A 14792-nucleotide genomic window follows, 5' to 3' on the forward strand; every position below is an offset into this window, starting at 1 on the left:
AAAAAACATTTTTTTCAGCGCGATTCGCGCCGATACGGCGCCGATTCGGGCCGACGCGCGCGAAATCGCGCCGATTCGGCCCGAATCGGTCAGTATCGGGTGAAATCGGTCCGGCCGAAATCGTCCGATACCGGCCGATACCGGCGAAATCGGCCGAAATATGCCGATACTGGCCGAAATTCAAAAAAAAAAAAAAAAAAACAACAACAACAGGTGCGTATGGCTGGAAAAAAAAAAAAAAAAAAAAAAAAAAAAAAAAAGGTGCAAACGCATCGTTTGGAAAAAAACCAAGACCCAACCCTCTCCCTCTTCATTTTTCTTGAGCCTCTCTCCCACTCTCTACCTTCACTCTTCAGCTAGGCTCTCTCCTATTCTCTGTATTCTAGTTATTATTTACCATTGCTCTTAAATTTGGTATATATTTATATAATGTGAAAAAAGTATGTTTAGCAATATATTAAAAATATAAATAAAAATATTTTTAATAATTTTTTAATCGCCGCACCCCGCCGCTTCCGCACCCTACTTTTTCAAAAATTGCCGAGTCCCGCACCCGCTCCCACACCCGCACCCGAATCCCGAAACGCACCCGTGCTTCATAGGGCTTCCTGAGCAGGTGGGGGGGTCTCCTCCAACCACACTAGCTCTTCAACAATTTGTCTAGCATATTTTGCTAGAGAATGTGCTGCAAAATTAGCTCTTCTCTTAACACAGCTGATAGATAAAGTTCTAAAACCCATTGCTAGACATCTGATGTCTCCATAATTGTGGCCCACACTAGAACAAGTAGCTCGTGGATACCTCAAAGATTGCTCGACTGTCATAACTATGTAATCTTAATCATTAAGATAGGATATTACCTTGTTTAATATATATTTTTATAACTTTCTCAACAAAAAAAAAAAAAAATATATATATATATATATATATTTATAATAAAAAATCTTTAAGATTAAGTAGCTATGGCATATACACAAACTTTAAGCAGTAATGCCAACGGGGGTTGGCTGAGTTGGTCAGGATTTTGCTTCTCTGCTTGTCAGGCTTGAGTTCGAATCCTGCCAACGGCCTTCTGTTAGTGGACATTTTTAGTGAGAGGTGTACTAAAAAATGAGGTGACTCTCACACGCATTTACGAATATGTATAACGCGACGTCCTGTTTGGGGGGTTTAATACAACCATAAACACCCTTTTTTTTTTGTTAATCCAAAAAAAAAAAAAAACTTTAAGCAGCAATAATACTGTAAAGTGTTTACCAAAAAAATAATAATACTGTAAAGTGTAAGACTATCTAGCTGCACGCCACTTCTGACATTTAATCATGTAAAATGTGACTTTTTATAAAAAAAAGGTCAACCCACAGGGGTCCCATTCTTATGAATTCATGTTAAAATTTGTACTAACTCACTAAATGCTCCTCTTTATGGCTAGTGTAGTGCCATATCGCTGGAAAAAATGGTTATATAAATATTCCACTTCCTGCCAACATATAATAACTTTCATTTTAGTCCCTTTTTTGTAAGAGATTTTTAATAATATTATTTATATTTTTTAAAAATATATATAAGTAAGGATGTATAGAAATATGTATAATATTGTTTAAACATTAAAAATTATTCTTTAAACAACAGTAACAAATGAGTACTTACTTTTTAAAGAAACAACAAAAAAGCCTTTTATTTCACTTGTTACAAAGAAGAAAAAGAAAAAGATAACTAAATATTGGTTGTTTCATATCATTATGGTACATTTAAAAAATTCCAAATTTATCTTACAAATCACTTGTTGATGAATCAAATAAACAGAAAACCATGCTTGTGAGCTTTGTTCAAATTATCTTGCTAATCTTTCTAAATTAATTGATATAAAGACTATAGGTGCCACAAAAGAAGGAAAACAAAAAGAGCAATGTTTATTTCACACCAATTGTTGCACATAACAATACACTCAAATTTCATTGCAAATTGTGTGTATGTGTACAATTGTGTGCAACAACGACCTAGTGTGAACTAGTATTTAACCAAAAGCAAAATAGAAACTTTGTCCATCTGTACTTTACAAACAAATCTCAATTTTACCACTAGATTCAACAGAATCAAAATGTTATTATTACACAAAAAAGACAATGGTTGAGCGAATTCAAATTAGATTAGCATTGAGTTTGCATGTCAAACTGATCAATTTGGAAAAGATTTATTAAATGAAATCATACCTTGTTTGTTTGATAACATTAGAGTAAATAGTTTGGTATTTTTATTTTAGGAATAAAAGCAACCATCACAATTGAGAGAATAAAGAAATAAGTTCATAAATCATTGGCAACACATAAAACAATACTATCACCCCCTTACAAAGAAATTAATGAGAGAAACAAAAACTAACATCAATTATCCCAAGAGAGGATTAACCACTGCTCCAACAAAAAGGGGTATCCTAGACTCGTCTTCCATGATCATGAACACGAAAGGATGATCAGCAACAAATGGTGGTACGGGTGGTGGAGCATCTAAACTACAACCACAGTATAAGTCAGTAACAGCGGCTGCTTCTGTTCCTGTTTCATTAACCTCGATAACTGCCTTATGATTAATAGATGCAGATGCAGGAAATTCTTGACCGTGTGGAGAACAAAGCATTATAGAAGGCTCTTTCAATCCCAATTCCTGCATAACCTGGGAAACTTGGAAACGACACGAAAACTTAAACTTTGGAATACAAAAATAGCTCATTATTTTTGGTTCTAACATAAGTTGATGCTTTAAGAACTCATCAGGATTGGGATTAAGTTGTTGGAGTAAATTCTTTAACCCGTCTCTCTCATCTGGGAGATAGATATACATTGAGAATCGCCGTTGATCTTGCTCATTTTGATAAGGCAACCTGAGAACCTTGAAGCCCTCAAAGGATCCATATTGTTCGTATCCATACCCCTGGTACATGAAGGGAGCTTTGACTTCTTCTCCATTGAGTAGATAAAAGTTTTTATCAGAAGTATCGCTAACATCAAAGATAGGATTCCAAGTTCCTTTGAAGTAGAGAGCATTTGCAAGGATAACTTTGAGCATATCAAGATCTTCACTACTGTCTAGGATCCCTTGTATAAGCCCTTTGGTTTCATTGTTAACCCATGAGTTTACTTCATCCACCACTTCATCACCCTTCACAAAATTATATCAATGATTAACCATCAATCTATGTTCATCAGCACTTTACAGCCAAAGTAACCATGCAGAGGAGGAATAGTAGCAGCAATAGTCGAATTAATTAATCAAAGAAAGGTAATGCAATTGATTTTTTTTTTTTTTTTTTGAATCTCATTGAATTACATATTTACTATATTCTTAGCATGCACGATACCAATCAAATTTTATTTAGCATTCAATCCGTACATTCATCTTTTATTCATAATAATCTTCAAATTCAAAATTAATTTTAATATTTAAACATTTGATTTTGGATTCAATTTGAATCGGCTTGTGGCTCCAGAATTCATCTATTTGGTTTGGAAAACATAGAAACTACCAATTTTTTTAAACTTAGTCAAAATCAGAAATAGATTTTATAATGATTATATCAAATTTTCTCTTCAAAAGAAAATATTAATTTTTTTTTCATGGTCAAGAAGACAATTTAATATTCTAAATTGTAATCAAGATTCATCATGTTCGGAATTTCTTTTTACAAGATTTCAATCGCTAAAAATCTTGCTAGGGTTTTCACATCAAAAAGAAAAAGAAAGAGTAAATACCTGAGACACAGAAAGACATGAGTAGATTACCTTATTTTCAAAATCCATGGCTTTGGATTCAACTTTATAAATACTTTGGAGAGTTTCTTTGAAAAGAGGCTTCAAAGAATATCTTTGATCCACCCAACAACCATTAGCGACAGAGAGAAGAGGATCTCCAGGCTTCCAAGAGCCTTTACTTGATGCAACATTCATCAGTTCTAAAGACTTGCTATTGAGTTCATCCATGCTTTTACAACCCAAAGAAGAAAGAAAGTCCTTTAATCCATGCTCATCTGTTCCCGCAGTGAGCATACTCAGCATGGTAGCGACTGACAATGGTGAGCATGCAAAGTTTTTGCCAAAACCCTGCTTGGCTTTATTGAGAAGGGCTTGCTTCACTATTTGCAAACTGAAGTCCATGGTTTTGGCTGGGAACAAAGACGGCTTGTTAGTGCGAGGGTTTTATTATGATTTTGCACTAGCTTATATATATTTTGTCACAGAAACCGGAAAGGCCATGTAGTCACGCTAAGGCTTTCTCTCTCTTCCTTATTTTCATTCTTTATTAGTCTTTGAAGTTTACTATTTGTGCTTAATCAGTTCCTCAAGTAGTAAGTAATTCCTCAAGTTTTAAGTAAAAGCAATTAATATCTTAAATTTTCAAAATAAACCATATAAGTTCTTCAGTTAACTTGAGCGCAATTACTTATTTTGAAAACTTAAGGTACTAATTATGTTCACTTGAAACTTGGGAGACCAATAGCATACGTAGGGCAAATTAATAGTGTAATTTCGCTTTTTTTATATATTTTTTTAAGAAAGACATTATTTTCATACTTTGATATTTATTAACTATGACAAATTGGTAGTCTTCTTCTTCTTCCTTTTTTTTTAATTTATTTTTTGAAACAACTCTCTCTGTTTTCTACCCTTAAGATTCCAATAATTCACCAAAAGCAAATATAATCTTATCTTATCCCTTCCTAGTTCCTGTTTATTAAGATAAAATGATTTTTTTTGGTTTCCATTTTTCATTAGTTTTAGAACTAGCCCTACTATGTAGTTCAAAAAAAATTTCTCAAAAACACAGTAATTAAATTAAGATCATAAAAGTATATTAACTTTTTTTTTTGAGTCCAAAGAAAGATATATAATTAAAGTTAAAAGATAAATTTCAAGGAAAGATTTTTATATATATATATATATATATATATATATATATATATAGGAAAAGGAAAGATTTATTTGATCAGCTAACAACCACTAACCATGAAAAAATAAATTCTGAAATAGCAAAACTTAGATATAGTTCCTTAGATGCTACATGATTATATTCCGAAATAGCAAAACTTAGATATAGCTTCTTAAATGCTATATCTCAAGGTAGTCGATACTGTACTGGTACTGGCCAATATGTACCGTACCGGTACGTATACCGGTATAGAAACGTGAACGTTTCGTACCGATTTAAATATCGGCCGTACCGACCAATTTCGGGCAATACTAGCCGGTACAGAAAAAAGTTTTTTTATTTATTTTAGTTTTGTAATTTTTGAATTTTTGTAAGGGCAGAACGATAACTTACTTGCATTAACTTATTAGTATTATTTGTTTTCTTAGTATGCAATGAACAATTAAGCTTTCTATTTTTTATATTGTGTTTTTTTTTTCTTTTAATTAATACTAAAGTCTAAAACCATAAATAATTTATTTTGAATTGAGGCAATATTTTATGGTAAACTTTTATATTTATTATAATATATACACACACACATACATACATACATATATTTATAAATATAAAAAATAATGGTAAATCTGAAACGGTACACTGGTATTGACTGGTACAAAAATATATCGTTCCACTGATCAAACCGGTACAGCCTCCAGTAAGAGATTGAATCCCTTACTATATCCTCCTCTCTCATTGTCTTTCTCCCTCACACTAGGTCAAGGGTAATCATCAATTCCTTCACTAGATAAGCATATCCATACTTTTCACAAAGATGCTACTGATGGTTAATCAATGAATTCATAATATTGATCAACCCACAAAGGGTCGCAAAAATATCATTGGACAGTACTGTTGGACCTTATTCCCTGTTTGCTTGTCCTTCCCTTCACTTGTCTGTATATATGGGTATTGGACTCATGAGTCGCCTCACTAGCTGCTAAAAAGCAATCTATTCTTTGGTTAGAGTGATGGGTGCGTAGGTGGGGGATTTGAAGTGAGGAAAGGCCACACACAAAGTCCACCTCTAACAGCATAAAAACTCAGAATGCTACTCTTTGGAATTTTTTTTTTTTTTTTGGCATGCTACGCATTGATTCTGCCTGAAAGTGTCAATTTTTTAATTTTCTTTTCCGGCTGAATGCGAATTTTGTTATACATAGATTATGGTCAGGATTTCCTAGTGATTTTTATGGACAACTTAGATTAGACACTTAAAATTATGTAAGAATGGCTATCGGTTTAGAAAAAATGTCATATTTAATTTCTACTCAACATCAAATAGTTTTAATTTCTTATAATTTAAAAATTATATATATATATATATATATATATATATATATATATATTGAAGATTATATAAAAGTAGAAAGTTAATATCTATGTATGTATACTATTCGTATAATTCCTATACATCGATTTGAAAGTACTACGTCCAAAGAGGGCAAAAATAGGGATATACCCCTTTTAGTGAAAAGATCTAGCAAAATGCTTCATTTATGAAACTATATAGAGAAATACTTCTGTTTTGAAACTCGATTTTGAAATCGAGTTTCAATGTGAAACTCGATTTTTAGAAAATCGAGTTATAGCCAAATCAAGCTTAAAATATATATTGTGGAACTCAAGTTCCATGAACTTGGGTTTCACACTAAAACTCAATTTTATGAAAATAAAGTTTTAAAACAGAGGGCATATCCTAAATAGTTTCAAAAATGAGAAATTTTTGCTGAAATTTTTGGCCGAAATGGGTATATTCCCATTTTGGCCGTCCAAAGAGTACTAATAGCCAACATGAAATAAAGGTGTATATATGTTTGAATGTGATAACAGGAAATGAATCACAGAATAGCCTGTTGAATAACATTGTGGATTTTTTGGAAAGCTAAAAAACCAAAGCAATAGGTTGATGTCACCCACTTTCATTAGCAAATTTTCCATGATTCTCCCAAGAATATTTGGTATTATTGTAGAACCTTCAATTCTACAATAGTTTGTAATTGTCCAAGACTAGGCATAAAGCATAGTGCATACGCATATATCTGGGTGAGTTATTTTATTATATGTAATATTATTATCCGTTGTCTACAAACTGAGATCTTGGAGGGTTCTCTAGGAAGTTTTCGATGGTAATTTGTTGTTTTAGGTCTCAAGTTGCATTGTCTACTGGCCAACGAACTCTTACGCACATAAAAATGCAATGAAAGGATGAGTTCATGCATACAAGATATATGGCCAGCTATATAATGAGAGAGTGAGGCTCGCAATTGTATTTTGTTTTATGTATTGATGTGAACTTAACCAATGTTTTGTCATTTTTCTACCCAGAACCTTATAGCTTAACTAGTTAATACTTGATATCTTTTGATGTTTCCAATGAAGGCATCTAAGGTGCAAATCTCTCATCTTCAACTATAATCATCAAATTCCATAAATAAATAAATAAAAACAAAAAAGGGTTTGCCAACTATCAAAGCTTACACCCTTTTTTTTTTTTTTTTTTTTTGAGGAAAAGAAAAAGATCCTTATTCAATTTCCACGCCATCTTCCAAAGCATAGCTTTTAAATTATCTCTTGTAAATTATCTCTTGTGAAATCGAATGTAATCAATTCACTAAATAATATTACAATGCAATTTATTTCTACACTCCACTTCTGATAATTTCAACTGGTATGTTAGGTAATCATAACTTACTATAGAACTAGTTGGGAGGGAAACAAAATATACATGGTTCATAACTAAAGTAAGTGCTTTGTATTTGGATGTAGCAATCATTTAACTCATTTGGCAACTTTTATATGCATGCAGATTACATAAATTTGTAATTAGTATTGAATTTGATACTTAAAATTGTGAACATCCTTCATTATGTAGATATGAAAAAAATACTACGTTTAATTGGAACAGCCGTTTTAATGGCCCTAATAAAATTTAAAATTATGCAAGAATGGCAATGGCTATCTATTTAGAAACAATCATATTTGTTTTCTCAAAAAAAAAAGAAGAAATAATCATATTTAATTTCTATCATTTATTTGTATTTATCATTGAATAAAAGTAGGAATCTAAAATCCATCGTATGCTTTTAGAATAATCTCTACACCATAAAAGTAGGAATTTAAAATCCACGTATTTTTTTTAGTATAATTTCTACACCGGTTTAAAGGTAAACTGCGTCAAAAAATTAGTAGCCAACATGAAATAATAAAGCAAACCTTAATAGTGAGCATCGACTGACTTTTCAACATATACACGCTCACACACATATTTGCTAATAGAAATTCTTGTAAAGTCAGATACAATTATGAAGTTCTCTTGAAAGGTTATATAAACGGATAAAAACTTTGTTTCAACTTTGTTTATTAGAGACATATTATGCAAAGCATGGGTTATTTGCCTAGTAGATAACTAGATATAATATAAATGTGAGCTGGATTTTTTTAACGTTATGTCTACCACTCTACCTTCCACACTAAGATTTAAGCTTATAACATTGAAAAAAAAAATTGAAAGCAAAAAAAAAAAATATATATATATATATATATATATATATATATATTAAAAGTTAAAAACAATTCATATATGAGAAAGTATTGTCACTTAAAAAAGAAAGTATTAAACTATATCATCCCAATGACAAATAAGGAAAAACAAAGAAAACAACATAATGTTTCCAAGAGAGGATTAACCACAGCTCCAACAAAAAGGGGTATCCTAGACATGTCTTCCATGATCATGAACATGAATGGATGATCAGCCTTGAACGTCAAGGGCGGCGGTGGTTGTCAAAATTGAGCACAACCAAGAAGACAACTATAGGTGACAGCGGCTGCTTCTGTTCCCATTTCGTTAACCTCAATATATGCTTTGTGCCCAATAGCTGTTGCGGGTCCAACAACTTCATTACCATCAGGAGATGAAGCACTATGGAAGGTTGTGTCAATCCCAATGACCTAATAACCTTTGAAACATTAAAATCATATGGAAACTTGAACTTTGGAATTCTGAGATTGCTAATTCGCTCTTTTTTCAACATAAGTTGATGCTTTAAGAACTCTGAATTGGGATTAAGCTGGTGTAGTAAATTCGTTAACCCATCTCTCTCGTCCGGAAGATAAAAATACATGTAAAATTGTCGTTGGTCTTGCTTGTTTTTATAAGGCAACTTGAGAACCTTGAAACCATCAAAGGATCCATAAAGATGTGTGCCAATTCTCTCACACATGAAGGGAACTTCGACTTCTTCTCCATTGAGTAGGTAAAATTTATCATCTTTAGTCATTTCATCGACAAAGGGAACTTCCCAAATTCCTTTGAAGTAAAGAGCATTTGCAAGGATGAGTGCTGTTTGGTCATCAAGATCCTTTAGTTTCATTGTTAACCCATGAGTTCACTTTTTCCACCACATAACCCTTCACAAAATCATTTCGACGATTAACAATTAATTTATCACAAGATGAGTAGTAGCAATAGTCGAATTATTATTATTTATAAAAAATAATAAAAAATGATTATCATGTATATTGGAAAACATCTATATATATATATATATATATATATATATATATGTATATTATGATAACAATATGGAAGTGGTTGAGCTTTTTTATTTTTATTTTTTGATATTTCTGCCACATCTTATATATTAGTTGAAACCGATTAAAATTAACTATTCTATACTACTACTTAAGCAACCCAAAAATAATATATTTGCCTAAATTTTGTTTGATATTCTTTGAGTAAACTATCTTATTACTTATTAGAATTAGTGATCATATATAAAAACGTTTCTTTAATGAAATAGAGGGTGTTTTATCATAGGAGCCATAAATATTTTCCTTGTATCTATTCTACCTATCAAACATATTAAAATTAAAGGGTTTTTTCAATACTATAACTTTTGTATCACAACTTATATCACAACTATAATGTGACAAACTTTGAATGATAGTCTATTACTTTCAAATGAATTCATCATTTTTTTTCCTACTATTTACAGTCAATTATGTTAAGGTTATTGTAATAGTTGTGCCACAAAAGTTGTGTCCATAAATTTTCTCAAAATTAAAACACAACATTTTGATAATCTATATATGAAAAAGAATAGACTTCCCAATTCTTTTGAGTTCCAAATAATAACCCTATAAATCTATAATACTAAATTGAAATCCATATGTTTTTAAAATAAATATAGTATATAGGACGATAACAACAACACAACGCTATTGTTTAGATCCCTCAAATTTAGTCATTCATAAACTACTATCACTCATATTCCAACTCTCGTTGTTGCCTTGCTTCTAAAAAATAAAAAATAAAAACAAAAACAAAAACAAAAACAAAACTACTTTTGTTCCCATTTAGGCTTCTAGAGCCATTTAGGGTATGTTTAGTTGTGGTGAAAATAGGGATGATGGAAAATAAAGAGAGGAAAATAGGGTAGAAAATGACATTTTTCACTGTTTGGTTGAGAGAGAGAGGGAGAGAGAAAAGTGGTGGGGTTCACAAGTTTTCTCTCCTCCCCCTTCAAAATACAATCTTTCCATATTGGAGAGAAAATTGAAGTAAAAAATGAAAAAAAAAAAAAATTTAACTAGCTTTGACATTTTTGGCTCTTTTTTTTTTTCTTTTTTTTCTTTTGACTTTTTTACTGTAGCGTTGGTTTTTTTTTTTTTTTTCTTTTGACATTTCCACGTAATGTTAGTTTTTTTTTTTTCTTTCTTTTGTTTGGTCAGGGTTCTTCTTTTCTTTCTTTCTTTTTTCTCTTAATTTTTATTTTTATTATTTTTTAAGAAAACACTTTTAAATGACTTCTTATGCTATTTTTTTGAAATGTCTACTTTCATCTATATACAATTTTTTTAAAAAAGTATAATATATTACTTTCTTTTTTATTTAAGAGGGATATGATGGTAAATTTATACAAACTTTATTTTCAACCAAACTAAAAAGTTTTTCATCCCTCTAGTTTTTCACCCTCTCAACTAAACATAACTAAGGAAAACTAAAAACTTTTCTATATCTTCCCACTTTTCCATCCTTCCAACCAAATGGACCCTTAATTTCACTTTCCTCCATTCATTTGGAGTCTCTTTTCTAAAACTTGAATAAATTTTCATAGCCATTCAAATAATTAATTAACCTTTTTTTTATCTCTTATGCCTATAACTACACTACACCTATAATTATTTATTTATTTTAACCAAAAAAAAAAGCCACACATATTGCGTGTGACACTGTATGTAATATGAACGGACCTTTTATTTTCTTTTGTGTTTTGGGAAACAATATGAATGGACTTGATTACTAAAACTAACATACCATATAAAAAGGCTCTAAATGTTCCCCATAAGTTAGTATCCATTGGATACATCAGTACTTCTAGTACGTAAAGGAACTCAAAGATAGTGTCTATCACAAGAAATAATCGATATCAACTTTCTAACTACTATGTATCTAAAAAAATTCTAAATTTCTAGATATATATTAATAATTTTTTATTTTTTAAATAAAGAAAAAAACATATCCGCAAAAAAATAAAAATAAAAATAAAAATAGAGGTTACCTAATTGTTTTCAAAATCCAAGGCTTTAGGTTCAACTTTATAAATATTTTGGAGATTTTCTGTAAAAGAAGGCTTCAAAGAAAACCTTTGATCAATCCAAAAACCATTAGCGAAGGTGAGAAGAGGATCTCCAGTCTCCCAAGTGTCCTTAGTCGATACAATATCCATTAGTTGTAAAGACTGGTTGTCGAGTTCATCCATGGTTTCGCAACCCAAAGAAAAAAAGCCTATCCTTCAATCCATGCTTGCTTGATCCTGAAGTGAGAATATTCATTATATATAGTAGCAAATGATAGTGGTGAGCAAGCCAAGTTTTTTTCGAAACCCTTCTCGGCTTCATTGAGAATATTTTGCTTAGCTAACTGCAAACCCAAGTGCTTTGGAAATCGACTTATCATTGGTAGGGTATTAGCTTTTTTTTATGAAACACCGATAATTGGAGGTGAGGGAAGGGTAGGTTGAAGTCTGCATGTCTCCATTGCTAGGGTTTCCGGGTGTTTTTTTTGATACTTTGATAATTGAGGGCAAAGGAATTTAGTTGCTAGGGTTTAATTAGTGGTATATATATACTAGGGTTTTCTTTTTTTTTTTTGCGATTTCTATTTTTTTTATTGGGATTCACCGGGAGCCCATGGGCTTTTAGGGAGAGAGAGAAAGGCTACTTTTTCAAGACTTTAAAGCCCTTATCTTGTGTTAGTGGGTATTTGGATTCATTGGTACTACACTTACGGGCCTTGTGATTTGGATGGGCCGAGTCCGACAGTTTTTTACTAACATGAGTGGGCCAATATTTATTAGTTACACTACCAGTTCTGCCCACTTTAACTTTGGTTTTTTACGGGGGGGTTAGGTTACTCTTTTGACTATTCTCTATTTCTCAAATTCTCAACAAAATTTTAAAAAAAATTACTGTTTGGTTGAGAGAAAGAGGGAGAGAAAAGTGGTGGAGTCTACAAGTTTTCTTTCCTCCCTCTTCAAAATACAATCTCTTCAAATTGGAGAGAAAATTAAAACGAAAAATGAGAAATTATTTTTGACAAAATTGTCCTCGCTTTTCTAGTTTTTTTTTTTTTTTTAACTTCGACGTTTCTGGCTCTTTTTCATTTTTTTTTTTCTTTTGACTTTTCTACTGCAGTGTTGGTTTTTTTTTTTCTTTCTTTTCTTTTGACATTTCCACGTAACGTTAGTTTTTTTTTTTTTTTTTTTTTGCTTTCTTCTTTTTTCTTTCTTTTGTTTGGTTAGGGTTCTTCTTTTCTTTCTTTTGTTTGGTCAGGGTTCTTCTTTTCTTTCTTTTTTTTTTCTCTTAATTTTTATTTTTATTATTTTTTAAAAAAACACTTTTGGATGATTTTTTATGCTATTTTTTTGAAATGTCTACTTTAATCTATATACAATTTAAAAAAAAAAAGTATAATGTATTACTTTCTCTTTTATTTAAGAGGGACATGATGGTAAATTTATACAAACTTTATTTTCAACCAAACTAAAAAGTTTTTCATCCCTCTACTTTTTCACTCTCTCAACCAAACACAACTGTGGAAAACTAAAAACTTTTCTATCCTCCCACTTTTCTATCCTCCCACTTTTTCATCCTCCCAACCAAATGGACCCGTAATTTCACTTTCCTCCCTTCATTTGGAGTCTCTTTTCTAAAACTTGAATAAATTTTCATAGCCATTCAAATAATTAACCTTTTTTTTTTTTTTTAATCTCTTATGGCTATAACTACACAACACCTATAATTATTTTTTTTTTAACCAAAAAAAAAAGCCACACATATTGCGTGTGCCACTGTATGTAATATGAACGGACCTCTTATTTTCTAACATGAGTGGGCCAATATTTATTAGTTACAGTACCAGTTCTGGCCCAAGCTGCCCACTTTAACTTTGGTTTTTTATGGGGGGTTAGGTTACTCTTTTGACTATTCTCTATTTCTCAAATTCTCAACAAAATTAAAAAAAAAATTTTAACAAGAGGGAGAACTAAATCCTTGAATGCAACCTGATAGGGTTCAAACCAAGTTTAGTTCGTCCATAATGGTCGTCGATGGTAAGAACACGTCCAATGGGTTTTATAAAGGAAGAAGCCCAATAGAAACACCCCAAACATAAGCAATATCCCTCCTTGAGATATTATAACTGTCCAAATCAAGTTAATCATCCATGGCTCACAAGGGTAAGGACGACCAAGGATGACCGTCCATAGATCGTGAAGGAATGGACGGCCATACGACACTTAGTAAATTTCAAAAGAATTCTCTACAAATTTTACATAATCAAACCACGATCAGTCATTCCAGAAAATGGGGAAGGTTCCCCGAAATTCGCTCAACTTTCTCCATTAACTCCACCCATCTCCCATGATGATAGTGGATCCGAGCAAGTGGACCAACTTCTAATTCTCTATAAAAGGATCAAGCCTCAATCAACAAAAATATGTTCAACTATACATATATTCTTATCCTTGTGCTCTAGAGAGAAAACTGATTTAACTGTCGGAGGGTCCTTGGCTAGGTTACACCGATCACCCTTGATAGTATTTTCTTTCCATTCAAGTCCTAAAGCCATCACCGTAGTCCGAAGCATTCTAGCCTACTGATTTTCGAGCATCATCACAGCCCATATGAGGTGCCTAAGTTTAAGCCCACATTTGAAATGTATTAATGCATGCATGCAAATCTCTCCACATTTAGCATATTGCCAATCTTTTAACAGAAATCATCATTAACTGTAATGTTTATTGTTGTTATGTTCATGTTTAGCGACATAAGCATAGCATTTCAATGTACTTTAAACAATCAAGTTCAATTCACTGCACTTACTTAAGATTAGGAAAAGACAAGTTTGAGTTGAAAATACTTATTCTATATTCAAATTTATTGAAAAGTATAGACCTCAAACTCGTTAAATTTTAAAACTGAAATACAAATTATTTTAAATATTTTCTTGTAAATACCTAGTTATAAAATTATTATTTATTTTTATAATTTTAAATATATTAAACAAAGTATTTATGATATTACCAATTCAACTAGCCAAACAAAAGAATCGAGAACAATTTTTTTCCAATTCTTTATAACATTTAAAGGTCACGTGAATACCTAGGTATCCATCCACAAGCCCATCCAATGTTGAGACAAGTTCAAGCTTGCTTCTTTTTCTTTTTTTCATGGCAAGGGTTACAAGCTTCGTTACGTGACAATTGAAGGAGACTGCAATATTGTCATAGATGCCATTCTCAAGGCATATCAATCTAATCATA

General features: G+C 31.5%; 2 protein-coding genes across 2 annotated transcripts; both read right to left on the bottom strand.

Moving 5' to 3' along the window:
• Window positions 1–2388: 2388 nt before the first annotated feature.
• LOC142606531 (serpin-ZX-like) lies at window positions 2389–4151 on the bottom strand. Its single transcript, XM_075777862.1, has 2 exons — window positions 3750–4151; window positions 2389–3159 (listed from the first exon to the last, which is right to left on the bottom strand). Exons 1-2 carry the CDS (start codon window positions 4149–4151, stop codon window positions 2389–2391), a joined length of 1173 nt encoding a protein of 390 aa, XP_075633977.1.
• Window positions 4152–8729: 4578 nt separating this feature from the next.
• On the bottom strand, window positions 8730–9338 carry LOC142606532 (serpin-ZX-like). The gene has a single exon (XM_075777863.1). It carries the CDS (start codon window positions 9336–9338, stop codon window positions 8730–8732), a length of 609 nt encoding a protein of 202 aa, XP_075633978.1.
• Between the last annotated feature and the right edge of the window lie 5454 nt (window positions 9339–14792).

Source organism: Castanea sativa, chromosome 8, assembly GCF_040712315.1.
Source record: "Castanea sativa cultivar Marrone di Chiusa Pesio chromosome 8, ASM4071231v1".
NCBI classification, from domain to species: domain Eukaryota; kingdom Viridiplantae; phylum Streptophyta; class Magnoliopsida; order Fagales; family Fagaceae; genus Castanea; species Castanea sativa.

Coding starts and splice junctions, on each gene's coding strand:
- LOC142606531 (XM_075777862.1), bottom strand. CDS start 4,151: ATGGACTTCAGTTTGCAAATAGTGAAGCAAGCCCTTCTCAATAAAGCC. Junction 3,160..3,749: donor CATGTCTTTCTGTGTCTCAG/GTATTTACTCTT, acceptor AATTTTGTGAAG/GGTGATGAAGTGGTGGATGA.
- LOC142606532 (XM_075777863.1), bottom strand. CDS start 9,338: ATGAAACTAAAGGATCTTGATGACCAAACAGCACTCATCCTTGCAAAT.